Raw genomic sequence first — 24,693 nt, 5'->3', positions numbered from 1 at the left:
TAATTGTTAGCTTCTTCCTCTAGATTATATAAGGCCTATGACAGCATCTGACTTTTCTCATCATTATATGTATATAGTATATAATGCCTAGCATGGTGACTGACAAAGTAGTGTTCAAAAAATTTTTTATTGAATGAATAAATGAAGAAATCCACATTTTGTTTTCTGCTTATGCATAATCACTAGATATACTATCAATGACAAGTTCCTGAAACTAAAGAACCACCTAATTCTTATGCTAGCATAAGGAAACAATTTTTTGAATGAACGAATCACTGAGTGAATGAAGATGCTGTTCTCTTGTCTGTAGAGAATTTGCATCAATTCATAATGGCAATAGTTTATTCAGAAAGATTAAAGGGAGATACTATTTTATATATGTTATATATGTTATTGTTCCTGCCAACTTTAACTTATTAGAAATATTTGACATAGTCTCCAAAGAAATCTGAAGAAATGAGCTCTTTATAGGTGGGCATAAATCATGGACTCTTTTTAAAGCATATTAGACCAACTGCCCTTAACATTCATCTTGTGGGAATGGATCTTTCCAACTAACTAAGCCAAATCATGTGGCAAAGACTAAGGTCAATTGCTCACAGAACAGATCCTGGACAACTCCCCAAGAAGAGAGTTTCTCCTGGAGCCCTACTTGGGTTTCTGTGATTAAGCTGACATTTTAGAGTGCCTGGAATAATGGCTTTTTAATTCCACATGGGGAGGGCCCCTTGTAAGACACAGATGTAGGGCTCCAAAGAATTGGTTCTCAATCGGTGGTTCCTTCACCAGCAGCATCAGCATCATTACAAACTCATTAGAAATGCAAATTCAGGGACACCTGGGTGATTCAGTCCCTTAAGTGTCGGCTTTGGCTTAGGTCATGATCCCAAGGGTCATGAGTTTGAGCCCGCATCCAGCTCTCTGCTGTCAGCACAGAGCCCACTTCGGATCCTCTGTCCTCTCCTCTCTCTCTGCCCCTCCTTCGCTGGGTCTCTCTCTCTCTAAAAATAAATAAATAAACTTAAAAAAAAAGGAATGCAAATTTGCCCCAGACCTAGTCTGTCACAAACTCTCAGGGTGAGGCCTGGCAATTTGTGCTTTAAGAAATGGGCCACCTGGGTGGCTCAGTCGGTTAAGCCTCTGACTTCGGCTCAGGTCATGATCTCCTGGTTTGTGAGTTTGAGCCCCTGCATGGGGCTCTGTGCTAACAGCCCAGAGCCTGGAGCCTACCTTGGATTCTGTGCCTCCCTCTATCTCTGGCCCTCCACCACTCACACTCTGTCTCTCTGTCTCTCTCTCTCAAAAATAAAAATTTAAAAAAAAAAAGCGATCCAGGTGATTCTGACAGATGCTTAAGTCTGAGGGCCTTGCTACTCAAAATTTGGTCCTTAGGTCAGTAGCATCAGCATTACCTGGAAGCTTGTTAGAAATGCAGAATTTTGTGCCCTGCTTCAGACCAATTAAATCTGAATCTGCTTTGTAACAAGATCCCCAGGTGATCTGTATGCACATTAAAATCTGAGAGGCCTTGCTCTAGACAGTGAAAAAACCTTGTCATTGAGAGTTACACTTTTACAGTCCCTATGGTAGGGGACATGGCACAGACTCCAATATTCAAATTTCTGGATGTATTGCTGTTTTAGGCAGATGAACCCAAAGCTCCTTATTGAAATTCATCAACATTTAAAAAATTGTTAATGGAGGAGGTTTGTGAAAGCAGTGAAACTGAATCAGTCATTGAGTAATTTCAAATCAAATGCATATAAGGGTCTTCTCTGGAGAACTCATTTAAAAAAAACTCTTGTTCCTCTATTTTGTGACTACTGATATTAGGCAAGTCAATCTACCCTTACAAGCAACTGTTCCCTTTTAAAGATGGGGATTACATGTTATGTATTATGGCTCAGTTTTATCCAGGGCACCCAATAAAATGCCTTGCAAACTCCAAACCTGTACAGAAATGAAAGGGATGGTGTCATTATCTAAAGATCATCTCCAAAAAGGCAAACTTTCTCTTCCTACTTTATGGGATGCTTTAAGTTCAGGGATTGTGAGCAACTATTGTTTCTATAAGTTGGTAATTTGCTAAATTATTATTTGAGGAGTAAATTTTTCATTTAAAGAGATTCCAAACTGTCCAGCAAACCTCATCTTTGATTTCAGCACCAAATTCTTGAACCATGGATGAGGTACCATGCTTCTGTTTTAGAAGTATTAAAAGACATTCCAGGTTTTCTTGACCTTATGAGAGTACCACCTTGAATTTTTTGCTGTTGGGTTTTGCTGTTGTTATCTTACTGGGGAAATTCACACCAGACCATCAAACCTTTTTCTTGTCAAATAATCAGATCTCATCGAAGATGCCCACAGTATCATACACTGAAGAAGGAAATAAATTATTTTTGATATATTCCAACTCACTTATAAGAACACATGAGTCTGACAACTTAAAACATAGGCCTCTTGGAATAAATGAAATTTTGGTATTACTAAACAACTATCCCTTTCACCATCAAAATGAGATGAAGGCCACTCCCCCACCTTCACTTGTATAATACACACAGATGACAGAGGGAACTCTTCAGAATAAAAATTTTGGCCTTGAGGGTTGAGCAAGGTTTGGGGAATCATGTACTCTGTCTTAGATCATAACTTTCTCCAAGGGTGGAAATGAACACTTGGTGAATGAATGCAGCAGCCTTTATAACTTAGAAGGTTTGAGTTGGGGGGTAAACGAATTTTGGAGAAGCCAATGTACAAACTACTCAAATAGAATCTACATATATAAACCTAACTTATTGCAGAACAGTAATATCGAGTGATTTGAAGTGGGGGAAGGAAATCTTGACATTTGATTCAACAAAAATTCAACTCAAAGGATATTACTATTTAAGGTAAAGGTCTTCTATTCTGTGCTCAGTTAGCCAAGCAACATGCAATAAAGGGCAGAACAATGAATGACGGGCTAGTTCTTGTTAAAGGTTGCTAGAATATTTCAGTGTTGTTACTGAGCTAGTACAACAGGGTGTAGTATAGACCCTTGCTACTCAAAGTATGCTACATGCATTACCCCATCACTTACTTATGAGAGATGCTGAGCCTCTCCCTACCCAAGACCTACTGAACCAGGATCAGCATTTTATCATAAGGCCCTGGTTTACACATTGGACTTCTAGAAATGCTGGTTATAGAATATGACTCCCGGAGCTAGATTACTTGGATTTCAACACCAACTCTGCTCCTTACTGGTTGTGTGACACTGGCTGAGGAACTGAATCTCCCAGTGCTGCAGTTTCCTCATCTGTTAAATGGGGATATTAATAGTAACTAAGACGTATGGCTATTTTAAGACTTAAGTGTGTTAATAAAATAAAGGGCTCAGAACGGTGCTATGTACATAGTAAGCGCTCAATAAAATGTTTCTGCATATCCTGACGTGTTAAAACGAGACATGTTTAAATATTGCATTTGGACATTAATAATGTCACATAACATTTTGTAATCAATACATTGGATATTTACTTCTTTCTCTTTACAGGTGTATTTTAAAAATAAGAAAGAAGGAGTATTACTGATGTCTCATTAGGCATTTCTATAAGCACATTAAAACAGTAGGGTTGTGAAACCATTTTTAAAAATTAATAGTTTTTTTAAAAGAAAAATATATATACATGAAAATGTGCTATAAGGATATACACCAAAAATGTTAACAGTTTCTGCAAGACTAATGAGGGCCTTTGTGTGTATGTGTGTGGTTTATTATTTAAAAAAAATTATATACCTTTTTAAAATAAAGAAATAACTATGAATATTACAAAGCCTTTGTTATAATTAAGATTAGTCAGCTTTTCACAACCTTATTAACCCAGCATCCTGAATGACAGTTGTTTTTACAGAAAAAATAAATCCAATCGCGCAAATCTCTATTATTACATAAATATATGTTGGATATCTATCTGTCTATCTATCTATCTATCTATCTGTCTATCATCTATCTATCTTTTCACATGATCTGAGACAAATGTGTAGTGTTCAAAGCATGGGGGAATTTTCAACTTGCCTACTTATTCAGTTTGCAAATTACTCTATGAAGATAATTTATTAAAGTCTTACAAATCTGGGAATATTTTGCAGTCCAATGAAGTCTTTAATTTTCAAATAGAAATGACCTTTATAACTACCAAGTTAAAAGGATTATACTAAAAAAGTCTTTGCTGCTAAAATAGTGTCTCCAGTGCCTGCCATGTCCTAGATAGAATTTTCTTTTGAGAAAACCACAGCTACTTATTTTCAGTGGCCTCATTCAAACAAACTTACATCATTACAAGACAAGATAAAGGGCACACCGGTGTTCAAAGGTGTGAAATGACTTTTCCTTCCTACCATTACATGGTAAGGGCAAATGATTTTTTCCCTCCAGCTTCAAAAATGAGGTCACTTAGGGTTTTGACATTTCAAAGGAAGAAAAAATTATATTTTCTCTGTTGGACCATATGGAATTTATGGAATTCAATGTCTCTAAAATTATTTCTAAAACTGGAAATGTCTAAATATCTTCTCAATTAACCAACATTATACATTTACTGAAAATCCTTGCTGATCACTATTGCTAGAGGCCAAACAAAAATAAAGTTGACCTAAAATGCTACTTCTGTATATTTTATATCCATTGGTGTTGCATTCTTTCTACATAGATTTTTGATATGTGATGTCTGGTGCAAAAATAAGGCTTTGAAAGGATGGCAGTGTGAAAGAATCCATGACATCTTGAAGGCCGTGGATCTCCTATTTGTCAGAATGACATTTTTTGCAGCCATTAGAAAAATGGTCTCTGGTGCATCAGTAAAATACTCCATTAGGAGACTTTTATGTCAATTTTTGTACTATATAAGGAGAAATTGGTAGTGTCTTGAAACGTTCTCTTCAACGGAGTGTTCACTCTTGGAGAACCTAGCTAATGAATAGATAGAAACTGATGATAGAGAAAGTATTGTTTCTAGATAGTGATAGTACATGCAATTTAACTTGCAAATGCTTTCTTTGAACTTCTATTTCCTAGAAAATAAAACATATCCAGTTGATTAAAGAGATTCCTGGTTTTCTAATTGGAGGAGAATGTTATTAATGATTCTTAACATCTACATAAATTATCTTTACTTTGAATTATCTTTTATTTATGTTATATTATATTTTATATTTTATGTTAGAAAGCCAAAGAAGGTAGAAAAGAGTTCCAAAGTTTCTTGTAACTTTCTATTTTATTTTATTTTATTTTATTTTATTTTATTTTATTTATGTTTTTCAATATATGAAATTTATTGTCAAATTGGTTTCCATACAACACCCAGTGCTCATCGCAAAAGGTGCCCTCCTCAATACCCATTCTTGTAACTTTCTAAGGAGAGCCTCTACTTCCATATTGGTGTCTACATGAGCAAAATGAGAAATTAGTTGAATCTTTCTCCTCTTAATCTTTTCAAAGACCATCGCGGGGGGAGAAGTACTATGATCTGTGAAGAACCACCAGAATTAAAGACATACTATTGTCAAACATTCAAATTCTGGTTCCCAGGCAAAAGATTCAGAAAGGGCATTCATCCTTGACTTCAAGTATAAAGCAGCAGCTATCTGGCATTGTTGCATTCCCTATAGTCAGAATTCAACACGGGGTGCTTGAACACATGATTTATTGAGACACTGCTCTCAGGAGAAAACTGCAGGAAGATGAAGAAAGCAGGGTAAGACAGGGAAAGAAGATTAAGTTAAAATGTAGTCTCAGCTTTAAAAAAAGGGGAGGGGCGCCTGGGTGGCTCAGTCTGTTGAGTCTCCCATGCTTGGTTTCAGTTCAGGTCATGATCTCACGGTTTGTGAGTTCGAGCCTCGTGTCAGGCTCCGTGCTGTCAATGCAGATCTTGCTTGGGATTCTTTCTCTGACTCTCTCTCTTTCTGTCTCTCTCTCTCAAAATAAAAGGATAAACTTAAAAAAAAAAAAAAAAAGAAATATGGTCTCAGCCTGAGTCCTGACTTAGTCTGATCCAATGGGGGCTCAGGAGTGTGAACTGCATCACAGAAGTTGTCCACCCAGCAGCAAGGGACCAAGGCTTTTATTCTCCTAGATCTTTCAGTTGCTGGGCATGGGTCACCCCTTCCCAGAATAACCTGCCAGACATCTCCAGGAAGGTAGCTCCTTTCAGCCCAGGCCAGTCCTCTGGAGAAGTCTATGGCCACAAGCCCTTTGTAGCCCACACCTGCAGCAGTGGGTGAGGCAGCCCTTGAAAAGAAGATCTGGGTAGGACCCCAGTAGCACCTGCTTGCAGCATATGAAGACCTATCCAGATGTGGGCCCCACACGAGCAGTGAGTGCTTGGACTAACCCCTCAAAATTCAAGCAGGGGGCTCAAGTGTTTCTCACTGTTTTGTTTCCCCCCTCTGCGGATGCTAAGAATAGATGTTACAGGCACAAATAACTTTGGAAGCACATTCATATCTTCTGTTAGGCATAATTTTTTGGCAGTGGAAATTTTCCTGTAACCCTAATTATGGCATACGTGAGGTATGTGGCACTATTTATGAAACTTACTAGTCTAACTTTAAATTTCATTGTCTATTGATCCTAAAGAATATGATGCCACCAGTGTAAATAAGAGCCTGGAAATTTTTACTTTTTTTTTAAATGTTCATTTATTTTTTTTTTTTGAGAGAGAGAGAGAGAGAGTATGTGTGTGCATGTGTGCATGTGACTGGGGAAGAGACAGAGGGGCAGAGAAAGAAAGAGAGAGAGAATCCCAAGCACACTCTACATTCATCACAGAACATGACATGGGGCTTGATCCCATGACCCTGGGATCATGACCTGAGCTGAAATCAGGAGTTGGGACACTCAACCCACTGAGCTACCCAGGCAGCCCTGGAAAATTTTACTCTTATGTTAAATATTTCCCTTCCTTTCCCTTCCCTTCCCTTCCCTTCCCTTCCCTTCCCTTCCCTTCCCTTCCCTTTCATGTTTAATTAGCTCAATATCAAAAGCTCAATTATTAGCTCAATAAATCAAAAATTTCTAAAATTCTATACAGAAAACAAGTAAATAACCATAGGTATGCTCAAAAATATATTTACATATATTCACTGAAGGTCTGTTTAAATAGTGGAGCACTTCAAATATCCAATAATAGGGGACTGGAAAAATAAATTATGATATGGCTATATGACAGAAGACTATGATGAAGTCATTAAAGGTTATGTCATACGCAGTATGTGAAAATAAAAAGTTGAAACACAGATTGTGAATATTGTCCCATTTTATGAAAAAGTAATAGTTGTGCATAAAAAGACTAGGTACGTATACACTCCATATATACAGTGTTAAGTCTGGGTGGTTTAGGTGTTTGAATTATAGGTAATATCTTTGGGATTTTTCTTTTATCATTTTTAATTTAAAATTTTTTCTATGAGAAACCCAGGTTTCTTTTGGAATAAGAAAAAATAAATTTAACAAATAATATTAACTTTAACGGACTTGGTATTATAGTTATCCAAACAATTTTCAAAATGTTTTTCCCATTCTGATAGTTCTCCCTCCATTTTTTCCCATCTTTTTCCATGAATTTATCCTCTGAATATTCAAGTGAAATGTAAAAAGAGCTCATTTCCTTCACTCTGTTTAATATTGGTATCATTTAAATCATTAAATCATATTTCACTTTTTTAAAAATTAAAGGGTTGTTAGTCTACATAGAGGTCTTATATTTTTATATTTCACTTCTAATATTTATAGAACTTCCTTAATTAATTCTTTGCATTGTGACATCTAATTTAGAAAAATATACCAATTATTTGGAAATATAATATATAAGTATAAAATGAAATAATAATACTAAACATTTTATGGCCAATACTATGCACCAAGTATTTGTATTAAGTACTTTATGTATTCTAAGAAGTCACAAAAGCACTTTGAAAATCCTGCACTTTAGATTAAAGACAAAAGAAAATACTAAATGACTTGATGATCATCTTCTTTTCTAAGTGCTTTAATCACCTTTAATCAATATGAAATCAGTTAGAAACTTTCACCTGAAATGGCAAGATGTGGACTTTTCAGTGTAGTCAAAATATGATGCTGGTGTTGGCCACAGAATACCAGAAGAGAATGAAATATGAACAATTCAGTCAATCATGTAGATGTTTTATGAGTTAATGCTGAGCTCCATCAAAGTGGTTTTCCAATGTGCTATTTTCTTCTCCTGAGGTGTGATGTTACATAAGCAAAGCCAGCTAGTGGGTGTGGAAATCATGCTTAATGCCATGCATAAGATTAGAACACTCTCTCACCTCTTTCTTTACTTCTTCTTCATCTTCCAGTGTCAGAGCAGCCAGTTGCTTTGCTCTCTGCTCCATCAGATTCACATATCGTATTGGATTTGACAAAGCTTCAATCACATCTAAATACGGAAGAGACATTTTAGGATCAAAGGTCCTAGATATATTGATTATCCACCATTCATTCATCCATCCAGTCATCCATCCATCTATCCTACCTACCATCCATCCATTTACTCATCCATCCATGCATTCATTCATCCTGTCTACTCACCCACCCATCCACTGATTCATCATCATTCTTCCACTATTCCATCTAACCATGTAAATACCCACTCATCCATCCAATATTTTGGAAATGGACAAGAGTCAAGACTCTTTGCTACAACATCAGGAAGATAAAACTCAAAGGAGTTCAGCTCTGACAACCAATTGGACAGACCCCAACCTGGGATGCCTCAATGCTCTGTATTTTTTTTTTTTTCTTGAGAGGTCCATCCATTCCAGCAATGGCCCACACACTTGTCCTATTTGGCCCTAATAGGTCTTTCATAAATGAAGACCTTTCACATAAAAAACCTGTTTTCCAGACTGTCAAAACAATCCAAATGTTTGGCAGTACGAGACTCATTCACATGTGATTCTGTCTACCTGGAGTGAGTTATGGTTGCCATCTTTGGATGGACATGTGCTCCAAGTTTGCCATAGTCTCCACCACTCCCCAGTACCTTACAACTAGGCTACTTAACATTGTAAGTATTTAAATTTATGATTCCTGGTTGTCAATTTATGATTGACAATATAAAATTGAAAATTGAAAATTATGGTTGACAATTTATGATTGTCACAAGTTAATTCCTCTAAACTTAGAATCTCACCCACGAAAAGGACCTGGCTTCTAAAACTGGCTGGAGATAAATTCATTGTACAGACCTAGATACACTGCTGTAGTACCAGGTAGCCTGGATTAGAAAGTGCTGGCCCCAAAAGAATACTACTACTAGTAGATAAATATGCTCAATACTTTATTGGGACTTAAGTGAAATTAAATTAAAACTTATTCACAAAGTTTTGAGCAATTTAATAAACATACTTACACAAATAGAAGCGATTCTGAGGCCAGAATTTCCTGCCTAGTTTTGGTCCAGTTTTCCTTCCACTAACCCACAAAAATATGGATGGCCCCATATGGAAATATCCCCTCGAGTCAGGTTTTTTACCTGCATATGTATCTGGGACATAGTCTTTCACCTCTATGTAGACAAAGACAGCTGGGAGCATCAGAGGCTGGTTCCTCTCATTCCGCAGACAGATGTAGTGATAGCCTGGAGGGTGACATTAATACTGTGCATTGCGTATTTTATCCACAATGTTAGTTACAACACAGGAACATCTATGTGATGGAAGTGTTTATCTTAGATGACTTTGGATGACAAACAGGTCACTTCTTTCTCATTTTAATTTGCATGGTTTTGAGTGATATTCTTTTTCTCAGCAGACAGGAAAATAATGTCAATTCTGATCATTTTCCTTCCCAATCATGTTTTTCCCCACAAAAGAGAATTTAAAACTGCATGTCATAGACTGAATTATTGGTCCAAATTCTTTTACATGATATCTTGACTTAGGGCTTAGCCATATGCTTTGCTTTGTTAATGATGTGGTGCAAACAGAGGCTTAAAATGAACTTGCAGAGTCAGGCTTGACCTTCTGCATTCCAGCGGGTTGCCACAAAAGTCCACACTGTGCCACTGTTCCTTCAGCCTGGACCCCTGAATGAGCACATGTGGAACAGACCTAACTCCAGACCACAGCCTGAAGCTGTGGCTGAGCCCAGCCACACCCTGTGAACCCACAGACCTGTGAGCATAAAGATAAAACACTTGTTATAAGGCATCGAGTCTTCATATAGCTTTCTAAATCATGCTTTAATAATCACAGATGGCAGTGATGGTTTTCTTTACAACTTTGATAAATAGTTTCTCACCACACTATTCGTACCTGGCCGAATTGCCTGTACAGGCAAGATCCGGTGACCGATAAATTTACCTCCTTCTTCATAAACTGCTATCCTCAAACAGGCCAGAGAAGGAAGAACCACCTAGAGGGACATTAAGGACACTCGTGGTTACAAGAAGGTACAACTGCAAGGAAGGATTAGAAAGGTAATATTCTAACATGCCCTAACATATTGTAACATTCCAAATTCACATAGAAGTTTCTACTTAACTGATAAAAAGGTAAGTTGTTGCTCTATAACTTTGATTTTCAAAAGGATTACCAGTGATATGGCTTCATCTATGTCTCATCACCTTGTCCTGATGAGGAATTTGTTCATCATGTAGACCATTTACTTTAAAAAAAAAGTTTTTTAATGTTTATTTGTTTTTGAGAGACAGAGACAGAGCACGAGCAGGGGTGGGGGGTGGGCAGAGAGAGAGGGAGACACAGAATCCGAAGCAGGCTCCAGGCTCTGAGCTGTCTGCATAGAGCCCGATGCAGGTTCGAACCCACGAGCCGTGAGATCATGACCTGAGCCCAAGTCAGATGCTTAACCGACTGAGCCACCCAGGCACCCCTAGATCATTTACTTTTGACATGAACATTCTCAAGATGGAAATGATAAAGGTTTAAATATATGTTTAAATATAAAGTTAGTAGTATCACTATTTGAGCATTGACTCTTACATTTTCAAAGCAAATTACTTTTATACTTTCAAAGCAAAAGCAAAAGTACAAAAGAATAGCTTTTAGGAAGGCTTTCAAAGTGAGATTGCTTTATAAATAATTCCCAAATAATCAACAAAAAATTGCTCATTTTTCCTCCTTCAATGTAAAACATGTGTCAAAAACATAGGGCTAATTGTACCCTTAAAAACTTACTTTTGGTAAGAAGAATAAAGTAACATTTATTGACTATTTTCAAAGTGCCAGATATTTTACAAATGTTTTTATTATATCAGAAAAATTCTTATTGGGGTGCCTGGCTGGCTCAGTCAGTTAAGCATCCGACTTCGGCCCAGGTCATGATCTCACGGTTTCTGAGTTCAAGCCCCGCGTCAGACTCTGTGCTGATAGCTCAGAGCCTGGAACCTGCTTTGGATTCTGTGTCTGCCTCTCTCTCTGCCCCTCCCCCACTAAATAAATATTTAAAAAAATTTTTAAAAAGAAAATACTTATTAATAACTCTATGAAGTAGACACTGTTATTAAATCCAATTAACATATTTAAAATAGTGGGAGCACAGAGACCTTTAACACAAAACTCTCTTTGCAGAAGGTGGCCTTTGTAGATCTTTTGGCCAGTTAAAAGCAAAGGGTATGGTAAATAGTCTATTCCACTTTTTACTGGACTACTGTCCTCCTTTGTGTGACAAGCATGTGTGAAGAAGATTTGCTTTTTGGTGAAGGCAGTGAGAAGGCCCAGTCATATAGAAAAGGTTTTAACTCTATCAGACAGAATCCAGGCAAGATAGAATGATCAGCTACCAGAGGCTAGAGATTACATGAAGTTTAATTTTTTTGATATAAAATTTTTTTAAATGTTTATTTTTGAGAGAGAGAGACAGAGTGTGAGTGGGGGAGTGTGAGTGTGCGAGAGAGAGGGAGACACAGAACTCGAAGCAGGCTCCATGCTCCAAGCTATCAGCACAGAGCTCGATGCAGGGCTTGGACTCGCAAACTGTGAGATCATGACCTGAGCCAGATTTGGATGCTTAACTGACCGAGTCACCTAGACGCCCCTAACTAATATTCTTTTTTAAGAAAGTACAGACTTCCTTCTCTCTGCTACCATATTATTCCTTGCTTCCCACTTCATTTGAGTTACAATGAAAATGTATCATTTATCACTTGTATTATGAGAGGATATGAGTTAATTTATATGTTTTTCTGGTCTTCCAAATGAGGTATACTAGAATTAATTGATTCGCAACACAATTCTGAAAATCCAAACAAGTGATTCACAGAGATCTTGAATAGCTTTTAAGATAGTCCCCCAAAGTGCTATTGCTTTATAAATGTGTAAATTCCCAAATGAAGCTACAAATAATTCTTCATGTAATTTTTCCCTCAGAGTGAAACACCTAGAATATGCATTTATATCTCACATCCAGGATATGTGACCAACCTTTTTGAACACAATGGGCTCTTCTTCCCAGACAGGATTTACAGCATTTCCTTGTGATGTTTTGGTCTTAAATGCCTTCCTCCTTGTGTCCACAGGCAAACCAAACATATCCACTTCCACATAGGTCCCAACTTTCTTATCAGAAAGAAACTGACCTGAAATAATCTAGAAAACAATAAAAAAGGAAGTCTTGATAAATGAATAAGTGATATAAGAGAATACTTTAGGGAGGTACAAATGCTGATTGGTAGAATTATAACCAAAATGAAATAGAGGCAAATGTACAAATATAATTTTTCATTTGGTTAAAGAACTGGTAGAGGAACCTTGAAAATGCTGAGTTTAGAAAGAGTCAGTTAATAAGACAAAGTTGTATAGGAGGAAATAAATGAACAAATACCAAAAATTTGATGAGATTATACTTTTTGTACTTGAGATACATCTGTTAAATATTGAAGATTGATCTTCAGAGCCAACTAAATATAAAGGTTTTTCTAATACTTAAAGAGGTTACAAGAGGAAAAAAAAACCCCTCACCTTAGCAAAGCCACAATGATAATAAAAACAAAAACCAAATATTAACTTAAACTGTCTAGTCCAGCTTATCATCACTCCTAACCCCAACCTGTTAGCCATCCACACAATTATGGGTATCCTTGCCTAGCTACAAAATTTATGGATATTGTAGAGTTAACAGAGTTTAAAATCACATATTCTGGTGGCCAAGAGCTTTCTGAGCTCAAGTTTGTGAAAGAGGACAGAATTATCAAGATGATGTCAGGGCTAGAAATGGGACACAATGGTGGCCTGAGAATGGCCCTCAGCAGCTCAGCAAGGCCAGTAGCTACATGCTGATGTGGTCAGAAATTCCAAACAGGTTAGAGAGAAAAACGAGGAAGAAGCCATCTGAATTTGCCCAAGATAACTCATTTTTCCTGAATGTTCTCTTTAGCTTGAATGCGTGGGACCTGCTAGCAACATTCTCTGTTTAATTTGAGGTTCTACATGAGAACAACTTAGCAGACATTTTATATATTTGAAACTTCCAGGTTATGTGAGTCACACTGGGAAATCAGATGCACCAAGGATTCTGTGTGCTTAAGATGTTCGATTAAAGCAGAAGTCCTTAGCTAAATTAATCACACTAACCCTCAATGTTCCCATCAGTAACATAGGATGGTGGAACACCTCTTGAGTTCCCAAGTCCATTCTGGCACTATGAAGTCTACGTCAAAAGGTCAAAACAAAGGCGCCACTGGACGGACATGAGCCAGATCTTGGGTCTGGCTATCATGTTAAAGACAGGATGGGCTGTCCATTTCAAGGACACCAACGACTGCAACAGTGTCTCCATTCTGGACTCGGGCAACAGTTCACATCCGTTGGGGTCTCAACTGTTTTCCCTCAACTCACTTTCTATGCTATTTTTATAACTACTTACACTGTCATGGTAGAATTTAAAAAAAATAAATAAGCGAGAAAACATGCACAAAACAAGATGAATTGGAGGACAAGAACAAAATTATTAGTTTGATCCAACTACACCAACAATTGACAAGGGTTCTAAAAATAGCATTTTGTCAGTGTGTGATGCTTACGAGTTTATCTTCATCAAACTCGGCAGGAATTAAACATCCTTTGCTGAAAAGAATTTCCTAAAATAAACATAATCTCCAAGCTCTAATTCTGCCAACTCCACTCTTCAGATACATGGTGTGAAGTAATTTCAAAAGATATAATTTTGAGACACTTCATTGAAGTTTTATTTTTGATGTTCAGTATCAAGTGACATAAATTTTAAAGTAAAAATGGGCTCAATAGGCTTAGGGTAGATATAAATTAGTAAAACTGTTACTTTTTTTTTTTACAAAGTTTTTCATATGCCTTTGGTTTAAGGTCAATCTGAAAATTGCATTTATGTCCAATAAAAAACATTTCTTAGTTCCACAGTTATCTAGCTAAACAAGGAAAGAAATAAAACTTTAAAGAAGTAAATGAAACAGCCACAACAACCAAGAGCTTATAGAATTCACGTATAAATCTCCTTATAAAGATGATTTTTCATTCATAGTATAAAATATTTTCTTATAGCTAAAAACAGTATATCTGATATAACATCAATTTCAAGGACTGCAGAAATCATTTTGAATTTATATTTTAGGGTCAGGTATATATCTAATGAAGCAATTCTTTTACTTAGGATCATTACTATGTGTTTTAAGTCCCTGATTTTCAAAATGGTAAATTGAGAGCTTTTATTCAGCTTTTAGCAATTTACTGAGAGAATACTTTTTCTCTAATTTTTCTCAGTGTGGATATTTTTCTAGAACTAATGGAGAAATAAAAGACCAGAAGGTTTTTTTCCAACATAGGTCAATGATCTTTACACCAAAAGAAAGGACCGACCATGGAGACTCTCCAACTTGGTTTATTGATTTAGGGTCCAATTTATCCTATTAAAGAGTAGGGCTTAGTCCCTTTATCCCATGCGTGGAGCTTCTGAAACTAGTAATTTGGAGAGAATTAGTCCTTAAAAAAATGCAAGAAGGAGGTGGAGATATTGCTAGCAACTAAATTTTTGATGACTTACTTCTTTATGCAATGTGGGTAATGTTCAAGACTTTTGCTGGTGACAGTTTTGTAATAGAGAGGTACATACCTTCACAGATAAAGTGTTGGCCACTATCCCATCTACGATGCCTTCGGTGAATGGATCAAAGTGCTTGTCGGGTCTCCTCATGAACTCTGGCTTTAATCTGTAGCCACTTTTCCCATTGTATTCATACATCCCCATATTTATTTGCATAGCCAGGTCTGAATATCAAAAACACAAACCTTATTGTGATGATATTCATGTTTAGAGCAAGAAAGTAAGATTGTATTATAGTCCATTTTTACTACCCTTTTTTTTTTTAATTTTTTTTTTCAACGTTTATTTATTTTTGGGACAGAGAGAGACAGAGCATGAACGGGGGAGGGGCAGAGACAGAGGGAGACACAGAATCGGAAACAGACTCCAGGCTCTGAGCCATCAGCCCAGAGCCCGACGCGGGGCTCGAACTCACGGACCGCGAGATCGTGACCTGGCTGAAGTCGGACGCTTAACCGACTGCGCCACCCAGGCGCCCCTACTACCCTTTTTAAAAAGAAATATTTCTTCATTTGTAGAAACTTAGGAAACACAGAGAAGAAAAAAATCTAGCTGTACTCCAAATCTAGAGATGAACCACTGCCAACCGGTTGGTGTATATTCTGTTTTTCTCTTCTAATGTGTTGTGAATGTGTAATATGCCCATTTCACTAAATATTTGTCTGCTTTACTTTTAACAGCTGTGCAAACTCTTTTTGAATAGATTCATTTGCTAAATCATTTTAAAATCTTTGAATCCATCATTAATGACAGTCTTAGGAGTGAAATTTCTAGGTCAAAAGATGTGTTGTAGGAAAATGATGTGTACTTTTTGATGTCCTGCCAAGATGTCCTTCAGAAAGCTCATGCCACTTTACGCCTCTAATCCATGCTTTTGAGCATGGACATCCCTGCACTTCACCAAAAAGGAAAAAATTCTTTTTTTTTTTTAATTTACAGGAAAAAGGATTTCTTTAAAAAATTTTTAAAAATGTTTATTTTTAATTGTATTTATTTTTATTTATTTATTTACTATTATAACTTTATTATTTTTTAAATTTATTTTATTTTATTTTTACTATTTTATTTTACTTTATATTTTATCATTTTTCTTAAAAAATTTTTTTAATGTTTATTTACTTTTGAGAAAGAGAGAGAGAGAGCGCAGGCGCGCGCTCTCGCATAAATGGGGGAGGGGCAGAGAGAGAGGGAGACACAGCCTCTGAAGCAGGCTCCAGGCTCTGAGCTGTCAGCACAGACCGACCTGGGGCTCAAATCCACGAACCATGAGATCATGACCTGAGTCAAAGTTGGACGCTTAACCCTCTGAGCCACCCAGGCGGCCCCAGGATTTCTTTTTTTTAATTTGCATTTCTTTTACTTACCACCTGTATCTAATTACACATTGACTCCTTTCTAATGAACAAAACTTATTCCTAAAAGTTTTCCTAAGACTCAGTCAGTGTATGAAATGAATGTCCACATGAATTGCAATTTGTAAGGTTAAAAAAAACACATTTTAAGGTCATAGGGAATCTGGGAAGCTGCCATTTGTTCTAGATTGTTTGAGTCATGACTCATCTCTATTTAGGAGGATGGTAGAGAGGTAATGGTAGGATTATTTCAAAGTTCCATGTAACCAATCATTTTTAGAGCAGGGAAAATAAGTGAAATTTTATCTCTCAATTTATTAAGCTATGGTAATATGATACTAAAATTGGGCAAAATACCAAACAAAAAAAAAAGGAAAGGAAATGATGGATTTGAAAGAATAATTGACATCAAAAGTGTAAAAAAATTACAAAAGCAAATTCTAAAAAATAACACACAACAAGAAAGTAACATTTATCCCAGGAACAAAAGGATAATTACTTATTGGGAGATATATTTACTCACAAAAGAAGAAATGAATATATCATCATCCCAATAAATGCCAAATGGCATTTGATAACATTAACATAAATTCCTCAAACACTATTAGTCAATTAGGACGGGTGCATACAGTAGTCCCCACTTAACCATGGGAGATATGTTCTAAGACCCCAGTGGATGTCTGAAACCACAGATAGTACCAAACTCTACATATATTATGTTTTTTTCCTATACACACATAGCTATGATAAAGTTTAACTTATAAATTAGGCACGATAAGATATTAACAATAATAATAAAATAGAACAATAATAACAATATACTGTAATAATAGTTATGTGAATATGGTCTCTCTCTCAAGATATGTTTAAATTTTTTAGTGTTTATTTAATTTTGAGAGAGACAGAGAGAGCATGAGCAGAAGGGCACAGAGACAGCATGACACAGAAGCCAAAGCAGGCTTCAAGCTGTCAGCACGGAGCCTGATGCAGGGCTCGAACTCATGAACTGTGAGATCATGACCTGAGCTGAAGTCAGACACTCAAACCGACTGAGCCACCCAAGCACCCCTTAAGATAAGTGACCTAATGTACTGTACTCACCCTTCTTTTTGTGATGTTTATGAGATGATAAAATGCCTACAGGATGAGAAGAAGTGAGGTGAATGATGTAGGCATTATGATGTAGATGTAGTGTTAGGCTACTTTTGACCAGACAGTAAGTCAGAAGGAGGATCATCTGCTTCCAGATCCTGGTTGACCACAGGTAACTGAAACCAGGATGAATGAAACTATGGATAAGGGGGACTATTGTACTCCTTTAGTGTGTGAGAGAATATCTGTCTCAGTCATAGCCAACATCTACTCAAAGCTGCCCACTCTTAATACTATTGTTTAATACGATTGTAGAATGGTCAGTCCAAAGCACTAGGAAGGGAAAAAAACATAGATGTGATTACATTGTGATTGTGTATCTGAAAAAAAACAACAGAAGCTACCAGCAAAATAAGTTATTATGAGAGTTTAGAAGGGTGATTATAAAATGAACTTATTTATAAAATAAATATACAAATATCAATATCCAAAAGCAATCTGTTAAAAACATAATGTTTAAAAAAAAGGCTTTCATCTAAAGAAACTATCTCTCAGATGAAGACAAGTGATTTTGCTGAGAGACCTAATGTAAGAATTTCTATTTATTTATTTATTTATTTATTTATTTATTTATATTATACAAACTTTTTAATATTTATTTTTTTAAAGTTTTTTTTTCAACATTTATTTATTTTTGGGACAGAGAGAGACAGAGCATGAACGGGGGAGGGGCAGAGAGAGAGGGAGACACAGAATCGGAAACAGGCTCCAGGCTCCGAGCCATCAGCCCAGAGCCTGACGCGGGGCTCGAACTCACGGACTGCAAGATCGTGACCTGGCTGAAGTCGGACGCTTAACCGACTGCGCCACCCAGGCGCCCCAATATTTATTTTTGAGAGAGAGAGAAAGAGTGCAAGCAGGTGAGGGACAGAAAGAGGGAGACACAATGTAAGAATTTTTAAAATGAAGAGAAAAACATTCTTTCAGTGCTAAAAAAAAAAAATAAAAGGTGACAGTTTTCTTAATACTTCTTAAAATTCAAAATTGAATGTGATTTTAAACAAAATATTTTTTTTTCAGTGGGGAGAGGGAAACAATATAACAATTAAACTAATGTAAATTTAATGTGATTTTATGCACAATCCCATTTCTTTCTCAGTGAGGGCAAGGGAAATAATAGTAAGTAAATTAAATTCATTTGGAATAGGAATCCCACTGGCAATGGCAAGACAAGTACTAAAAATTAATAGCCATGAAGGAGAATCTCCACTTCCAGATATTAGACCATATTATTAAGCATTACAACAATAACAGTGAGCTATTGGCTCCAGGAAGGCAGACAAATTTATTAGTAGAGAAGAATATAACTGGAAAAGAATGGACCCAAATTAATCACCTGCCAAAAAGCTACATCTACTAAGTAATTTCAGTTTAGTGTAAAAAAGGATTGATTTCTTACTGAAATTATATACTAAAATTAAATTTGGATGGTTGAAAGACTCAAATTACAAATTAAAAGAAAAAAAAACATGAGAGAAACAGAAGTAATCTGGGTCTAATCCTGGGGCAGAAAGACTATAATAATAAAAGTAAGCCAAGACTCCATAAAATAAAACATGAATCAACCCAATCTCTTCTGTTTCATGAAATATGACAACATGCCCATTATATAAAAAGCGCTGTTGTAAGTGGATAGAAAATTGACAATAGTCCTAAATACGCAGTTTATAAAAACACAAATGTAAAAATCAAAACACATATTTAAAATGTTCAACCTAAATAATAATCAAAGAAGTAAAATTAAAGCAACAATGAGAAAATATTTTGTCTGGAATATTATTAGTATTATTATTATTTAATTATAACACTTAACTGAAATCTCAAATGAGAGAGAATACTTCATATCATATACTGCTGATGGAAGAGAAATCCAGTGTAACATTTTTTTTTGAATTTGTTAAAGGCACAGATTTTTAAAAATCATTTTATTTTTTTTTCATCATGATAAATGTACTCTTAATCACCATCACCTATTTCACCCATCCCCTCACCCCTTTCCCATCCAGTAACCATCAGTTTGTTCTCTATAGTTAAGTGTCTGTTTTTTGGTTTGTCTCTCTCTTTTTCTCCTTTGCTCACTTGTTTTGTTTCCTAAATTCCACATATGAGTGAGATCATACGGTATTTGTCTTTCTCTGACCAAGCTTATTTTACTTAGCATTATACTCTTTAGTTTTATCTATGCTGTTGCAAAAGGCAAGATGCCATTCTTTTTATGGCTGAATAATATTCCTACATACATATATATTTATATATATATTTTTATATTTATATATATATACATACATACATACATATATACATACATATATACATACATATATATATATTTTTTTATATTTATATATATATATTTATATATTATACATATATATATTATACATATATATATATACCGTATGTGCCTTACCCATTCCTCTATCAACGGATGCTTCCATAATTTGGCTCTTTTAAATAATTCTGCAATACACATAGGGGTGCATGTATCCCTTTGAATTAGTGTTTTGTATTTTTTTGGTAAATGCCCAACATTTTTGATGGACAATTTTGTATATTATACGAAGATTCTTGAAACATTCACATACTTTAACAGAGTAATTCTATTTTAGGAACTTTTCCAAAAGAACATTAGGATATACACTTGACAATTTATATTCAAGATGTTCTCTGAGAATTATTTATAGTAGAAAAAAAACTCCCTAATGTCCAGAGATAGGAAATGGGTTTGAGTGAATTGTGAAACGTGCTTAATATACAGCTATTAAAATTTTTATCTCTGTATAGTATTTAAATACATACACATTTTAAACAAATGAAAAAGCATGTATATACATAACCCCAAATCCTTACAGATTACAAAGCTGAAAGTTGAGTGTTGATTTTCTGAGTGGCAGTGTTCCTGGGCAGTTTTATTGTTTCTTTATACTTTTCTGAATTTTCCAAATATCCTACAATATATACATATTACTTTAAAAAGCAGAAAGATTTTTGTTTGAAAGGAATATGGAACCACTAGAAATAAAGACTTGGTTATAAACTATTAAAGATAATTTCTCCATTTTCAAAAGCTATTTTTCTTTTGCAGTGATATTTTCCCTTCATTGAAATCTGCTTCTGTTTGCTTTTCAGTCAAGTCTGGAAATACAGCTTTCTAACAGAATGGAAATGAGCTTTAACTGTGCTACTTACCCACAGTTTGAAAATTAAGTGCAACCATTTGGCAACCAGCATTCCAGAAGAGCTGAGGCATGTAGTTGGATGAATCCACACGGGTTCCTTTTGGATATATCCTGCTGAGCTGCATTTTGTTATATCTGGACCATCATGTTAAGTAGTGAATACAATTATAAAAATAATTAGCCCATACCATTAACTTAGAAGCCACCTTCCTTCTTTCTCCATTGGGAAATGAGCTAAATATTGATGATCTCATTGGGCTAGTGGATGAAAAATGTCAAAAACTTCTGAACACACAGAATAAATGTGGTTTTATAATATAAATGTACTATAGCACCCTTGCTGAGCCTTGTGGGTGAAAACTAATGAGGAAGAAAAAACGATTAAGTCAAAGTCAGTGTAATTTGGGGGAGATTTTATTGAGGGTAGGCTTAACGATTAAGGACACAGGAGTAAACTCAAGTGTGCCAAAGCACGTGACAGGATGATAACGTCTTTGGCGGAAGCAGATAATGTGAACTGCATGGTTGTTTTTGAAATGCTTTCTGCTCATTTTTTAACCTTCTCTGAGAAGGTTATTTGCTATATGCTATTTGCCAAGACTGTGGTACTCTTTATGATTGATAGCAAGGTCAAGATAGCACAGAAGGTTCTGACCTTGTTTTGTATGTTAGTTCCTACTGTAATCAGTTTTCCATCTTGAAAACCTTTTAGTTACTGAGTACTATGTAGCTATTAAACAATGCTATGTTCTTAAAACATGACCCTATTACCAAATTTGGTGGAAGTCAGCTAAGATTTTGAGCTCAGGCAGGGAAATTAGGTATAAAAGGACCTGCACCTTATTTCTGGAAGTTGCTAGCTATAGGATCTAGGGCAAGTCATTTTGCTCTTTTCCGAGTGAGTTTCCTCCTCTGCTTGATAGATTGAACAATCCCTACATCCCAGGCTTATTGTGAGGATGAAATGTGATAAGACATCTAATGTAAGGTCTATAAAACAGTCAATGCTTAATAGTGTGACTTTGTTTATGGAGTTTACATTTGCTCCCTCTCCTCTTGTTGATGAGTTCTAAAAGTCACTTTTGTTTTTTTTTTTTAATTTTAGGACTTGTTTCATGAAATTGGGCTGTCTGAGGCATTTACTATTGCTTTCATAAAAAAATTTAAAGACGTTTCATTTTTAATTTATGGATAGAAATCAAAGGTTTTTGTTGTCAGAATTATCAACAAAGCCATTGTTAGTAATATATATCTATATTCTGTTTTTTAAGTTTTGTTTTGTGTGTGTGTGTGTGTGTGTGTGTGTGTGTAATCTCTATACCCAGCGTGGGGCTCAAAGTTATGACCCCAAGTTCAAGAGTCACATGCTCTTCCAAATGAGCCAAGCAGGTGCCTCTATATTTATATCCTTGTCATCATTCCAACTGTTTTCTGATTGGACATCTATTACATGTATGTGTATACACTGTACATATATCTTACGTATGTATAAAGTATATTACACACTTTACACATGCTGTCCCTAACCCAATGAGCAAACTGGTGTCACCATATTTAGAAGGATTAAGCCAATTGCCAAAGGACAAAGATGGTGTGAAAATACCCTTGAAACCTGAGCTTCCTTTATTGCAAGACCAGTTCTCTTTTCCATATGCCAGCCCCCGCCTCTCAGCCATGCATCTGAAGCCAGAAACTGTCCATCACACCCAGGTATCAGACATAAGCCATTTCAGACATCTTCTCCTTTTCAAAACAGAAATCAAACAAATGGCATGTGTGGCTTTGGCTGGGTCATTTCAGCAGTCAATCGTCAAATCAAGGATACTCTACAAATTCCACTGGAGACTTTGTCAGTTGCTCGAGTCCTTTGGTTTCCACGAAGGAAGACATTTCAAAACTTCTATTTCTTTCTGAGTTAACGACAACAAAAAAGGGTGAGGAGTAAAATTCAACGCTACAAGTTATAACGTGTAAGATGGAGGCATATGTTCAGTGAAGTTAGGGCGATGAATCCTCATTGTATAACTTTATATATGTATTTCTTCAGTCAAAGCTGAGTCTTCTAAGAAGCTGTCTCTTCTAATACTACCTGAGTCAGATTTGCTTATGGTCATGCAAGTTAGGGATACAATGGCATTAGGATGGGGAAATGGATTTTAGATATGGCTAGAGTGGTCAATGAAAGCTATTTCAAAAGACAAAGAACCCTGGGGGACTCTTTTGTTCTAAATCCATTCAGATTGGTTTTTCTGACCCTCTCTTTTACACCCCACCTTGTCATTGCCTCAGTTTGTACACACCCCCTCAGTTCAAGTAACTAATGTGACATTAAGATTAGGGTATTTCAAAGCAGAAGGATCCTTGGACATTTTCCAGTCTGATGGCCTCATTTTCAGATGGATAAGAGAGGCTGGAGAGATGAATGTGTTAGATATCTCAATATAATACAAAAGCAATATTTGGAAGTGGAATCCAAACTTCTGATTAGAATGGAAGAAACAAAACAAAGTTATTTTAGTTTGTAAAGTCTAAGAGTCCAACAGCTTCTCTGTCCTCTTCCCAACTAAAATTCAAAGTGTTACACACAGTACTGAGGCATATGTCATTCAGAGTGGTTGCACAGTTCTCAGTTTTAAAATGGAGTTCCCTTTGATGCATTTCCCCCTCTTTGATGCCCACTTTCCATGAATAAAGCCTCACTGTTCTTTCTAATATAACCTGGAGTCTTTTATCCATCTATCTCCTTATCTTCCCCAATTTTTAATCGGCTCTAAAGGAAAACCTTACTTCTCTTATTTTGGCCCATCAAAAACCTATTTTCATATGACTAATTATTTTAAGCATTACTGCTAATTAAAATTAAGTCAATTCAGTAGGTGCTTTGTAACATACGTGCATTATTATTTTTTTTTGATGTACAGTATTCTTTTAAAAAAATAAAGTGATACAATGATATCAAACACAAGGAGAAACGGACTTGTTTGTAAATCTTTGGTCCATGCTGTTGTTACCAGGTTTGGAGGATGTTCTTTCTCAATCTGGCTAGTTGTTTAGGAGCTTTTGACTCATGAATTAGGCAAACTCATTTTACAGCCAACAAAAACTATAGAAATATAAAAATTACTACTTTAGGATGTTTCAAATTGAACAACTTGTGGTAAGATACACCAGCAATTACAGAAATCAAAAAAAATGTCAGAATATTTACATATAAACTGTATTAGAAGTTAAATTCCTCATTGTAGAGATACAGGTACCATATACTATAAAGTTGAAGCTCTTTGGGCAAAATTATACAATTATACATTAGTGTGTATGGTAGAAGCTTAGATTTTGATGTATCTATAAAACTATGCCTTATAAAAGGCTGCTATATTTCAGCAAAAATTCTGCCTTTAAAAGCACACTCATAAAAGCAGCTAAAATGTCTCAAGGATTCTCTTAACCTGATAGCATCTTACATTTCATACAAAAAAAAGGGGGGGCAATTTCACAAAAGAGCTCTTTTCTTCAGGTGGGGGAAAGATGCTATTTCTTTTTTCTTTACATCCAGTATGGATGTGTAGTTGGAGGAAGAGAGAACACAAAATGATGTGAAGTTAATGTTATAAAACAGGCTGGACAAATGGAATGTGTGTGAAGTGATTGATTTGGTTCTATTTTTCGTTATGAGGGTTAACCACGTCTCTGGCTGCTCCCTGCTCCCCCCTTCTGGGGGGCGGGTAGATAGTTTATTTCAACACTGTCTCTTATATAACGGAAGGAGCCCATTATGTTGTTGAACAAAAACGACTGTGAAACTCTCAATCAGCTGTACTCTGGCCTAATACCTTTCAGATAACTGTGTGCGGCCTACAGCCCCATGATGAATTTTGGGGTAACATCGTGGAATACTTTCTTACATGGTTTTAAT

At 35.9% G+C, this 24,693-nt stretch overlaps 1 protein-coding gene across 6 annotated transcripts in view; it reads right to left on the bottom strand.

Annotated features, from left to right (window-relative positions):
- PLCB1 (phospholipase C beta 1) overlaps positions 1 to 24,693 on the bottom strand; it is a 708,066-nt gene that overhangs the window by 124,799 nt on the left and 558,574 nt on the right. For 4 of the 6 annotated variants that reach the window (XM_047853458.1, XM_047853461.1, XM_047853460.1 and 1 more), the window contains exons 17-24: positions 22,606 to 22,690; positions 20,791 to 20,915; positions 17,551 to 17,586; positions 15,107 to 15,261; positions 12,448 to 12,612; positions 10,321 to 10,420; positions 9,540 to 9,644; positions 8,332 to 8,441 (exon numbers count right to left, since the gene is read on the bottom strand). In XM_047853458.1, coding sequence (XP_047709414.1) covers positions 8,332 to 8,441; positions 9,540 to 9,644; positions 10,321 to 10,420; positions 12,448 to 12,612; positions 15,107 to 15,261; positions 17,551 to 17,586; positions 20,791 to 20,915; positions 22,606 to 22,690 — 881 coding nt within the window. The remainder of the gene's footprint in view (positions 1 to 8,331; positions 8,442 to 9,539; positions 9,645 to 10,320; positions 10,421 to 12,447; positions 12,613 to 15,106; positions 15,262 to 17,550; positions 17,587 to 20,790; positions 20,916 to 22,605; positions 22,691 to 24,693) is intronic. The other 2 variants (XM_047853459.1, XM_047853462.1) reach the window with 1 other exon arrangement.

The sequence above is a fragment of the Prionailurus viverrinus genome, chromosome A3 (genome assembly GCF_022837055.1).
Source record: "Prionailurus viverrinus isolate Anna chromosome A3, UM_Priviv_1.0, whole genome shotgun sequence".
NCBI lineage: Eukaryota > Metazoa > Chordata > Mammalia > Carnivora > Felidae > Prionailurus > Prionailurus viverrinus.
This window is presented reverse-complemented; position numbering and strand designations above follow the sequence as displayed.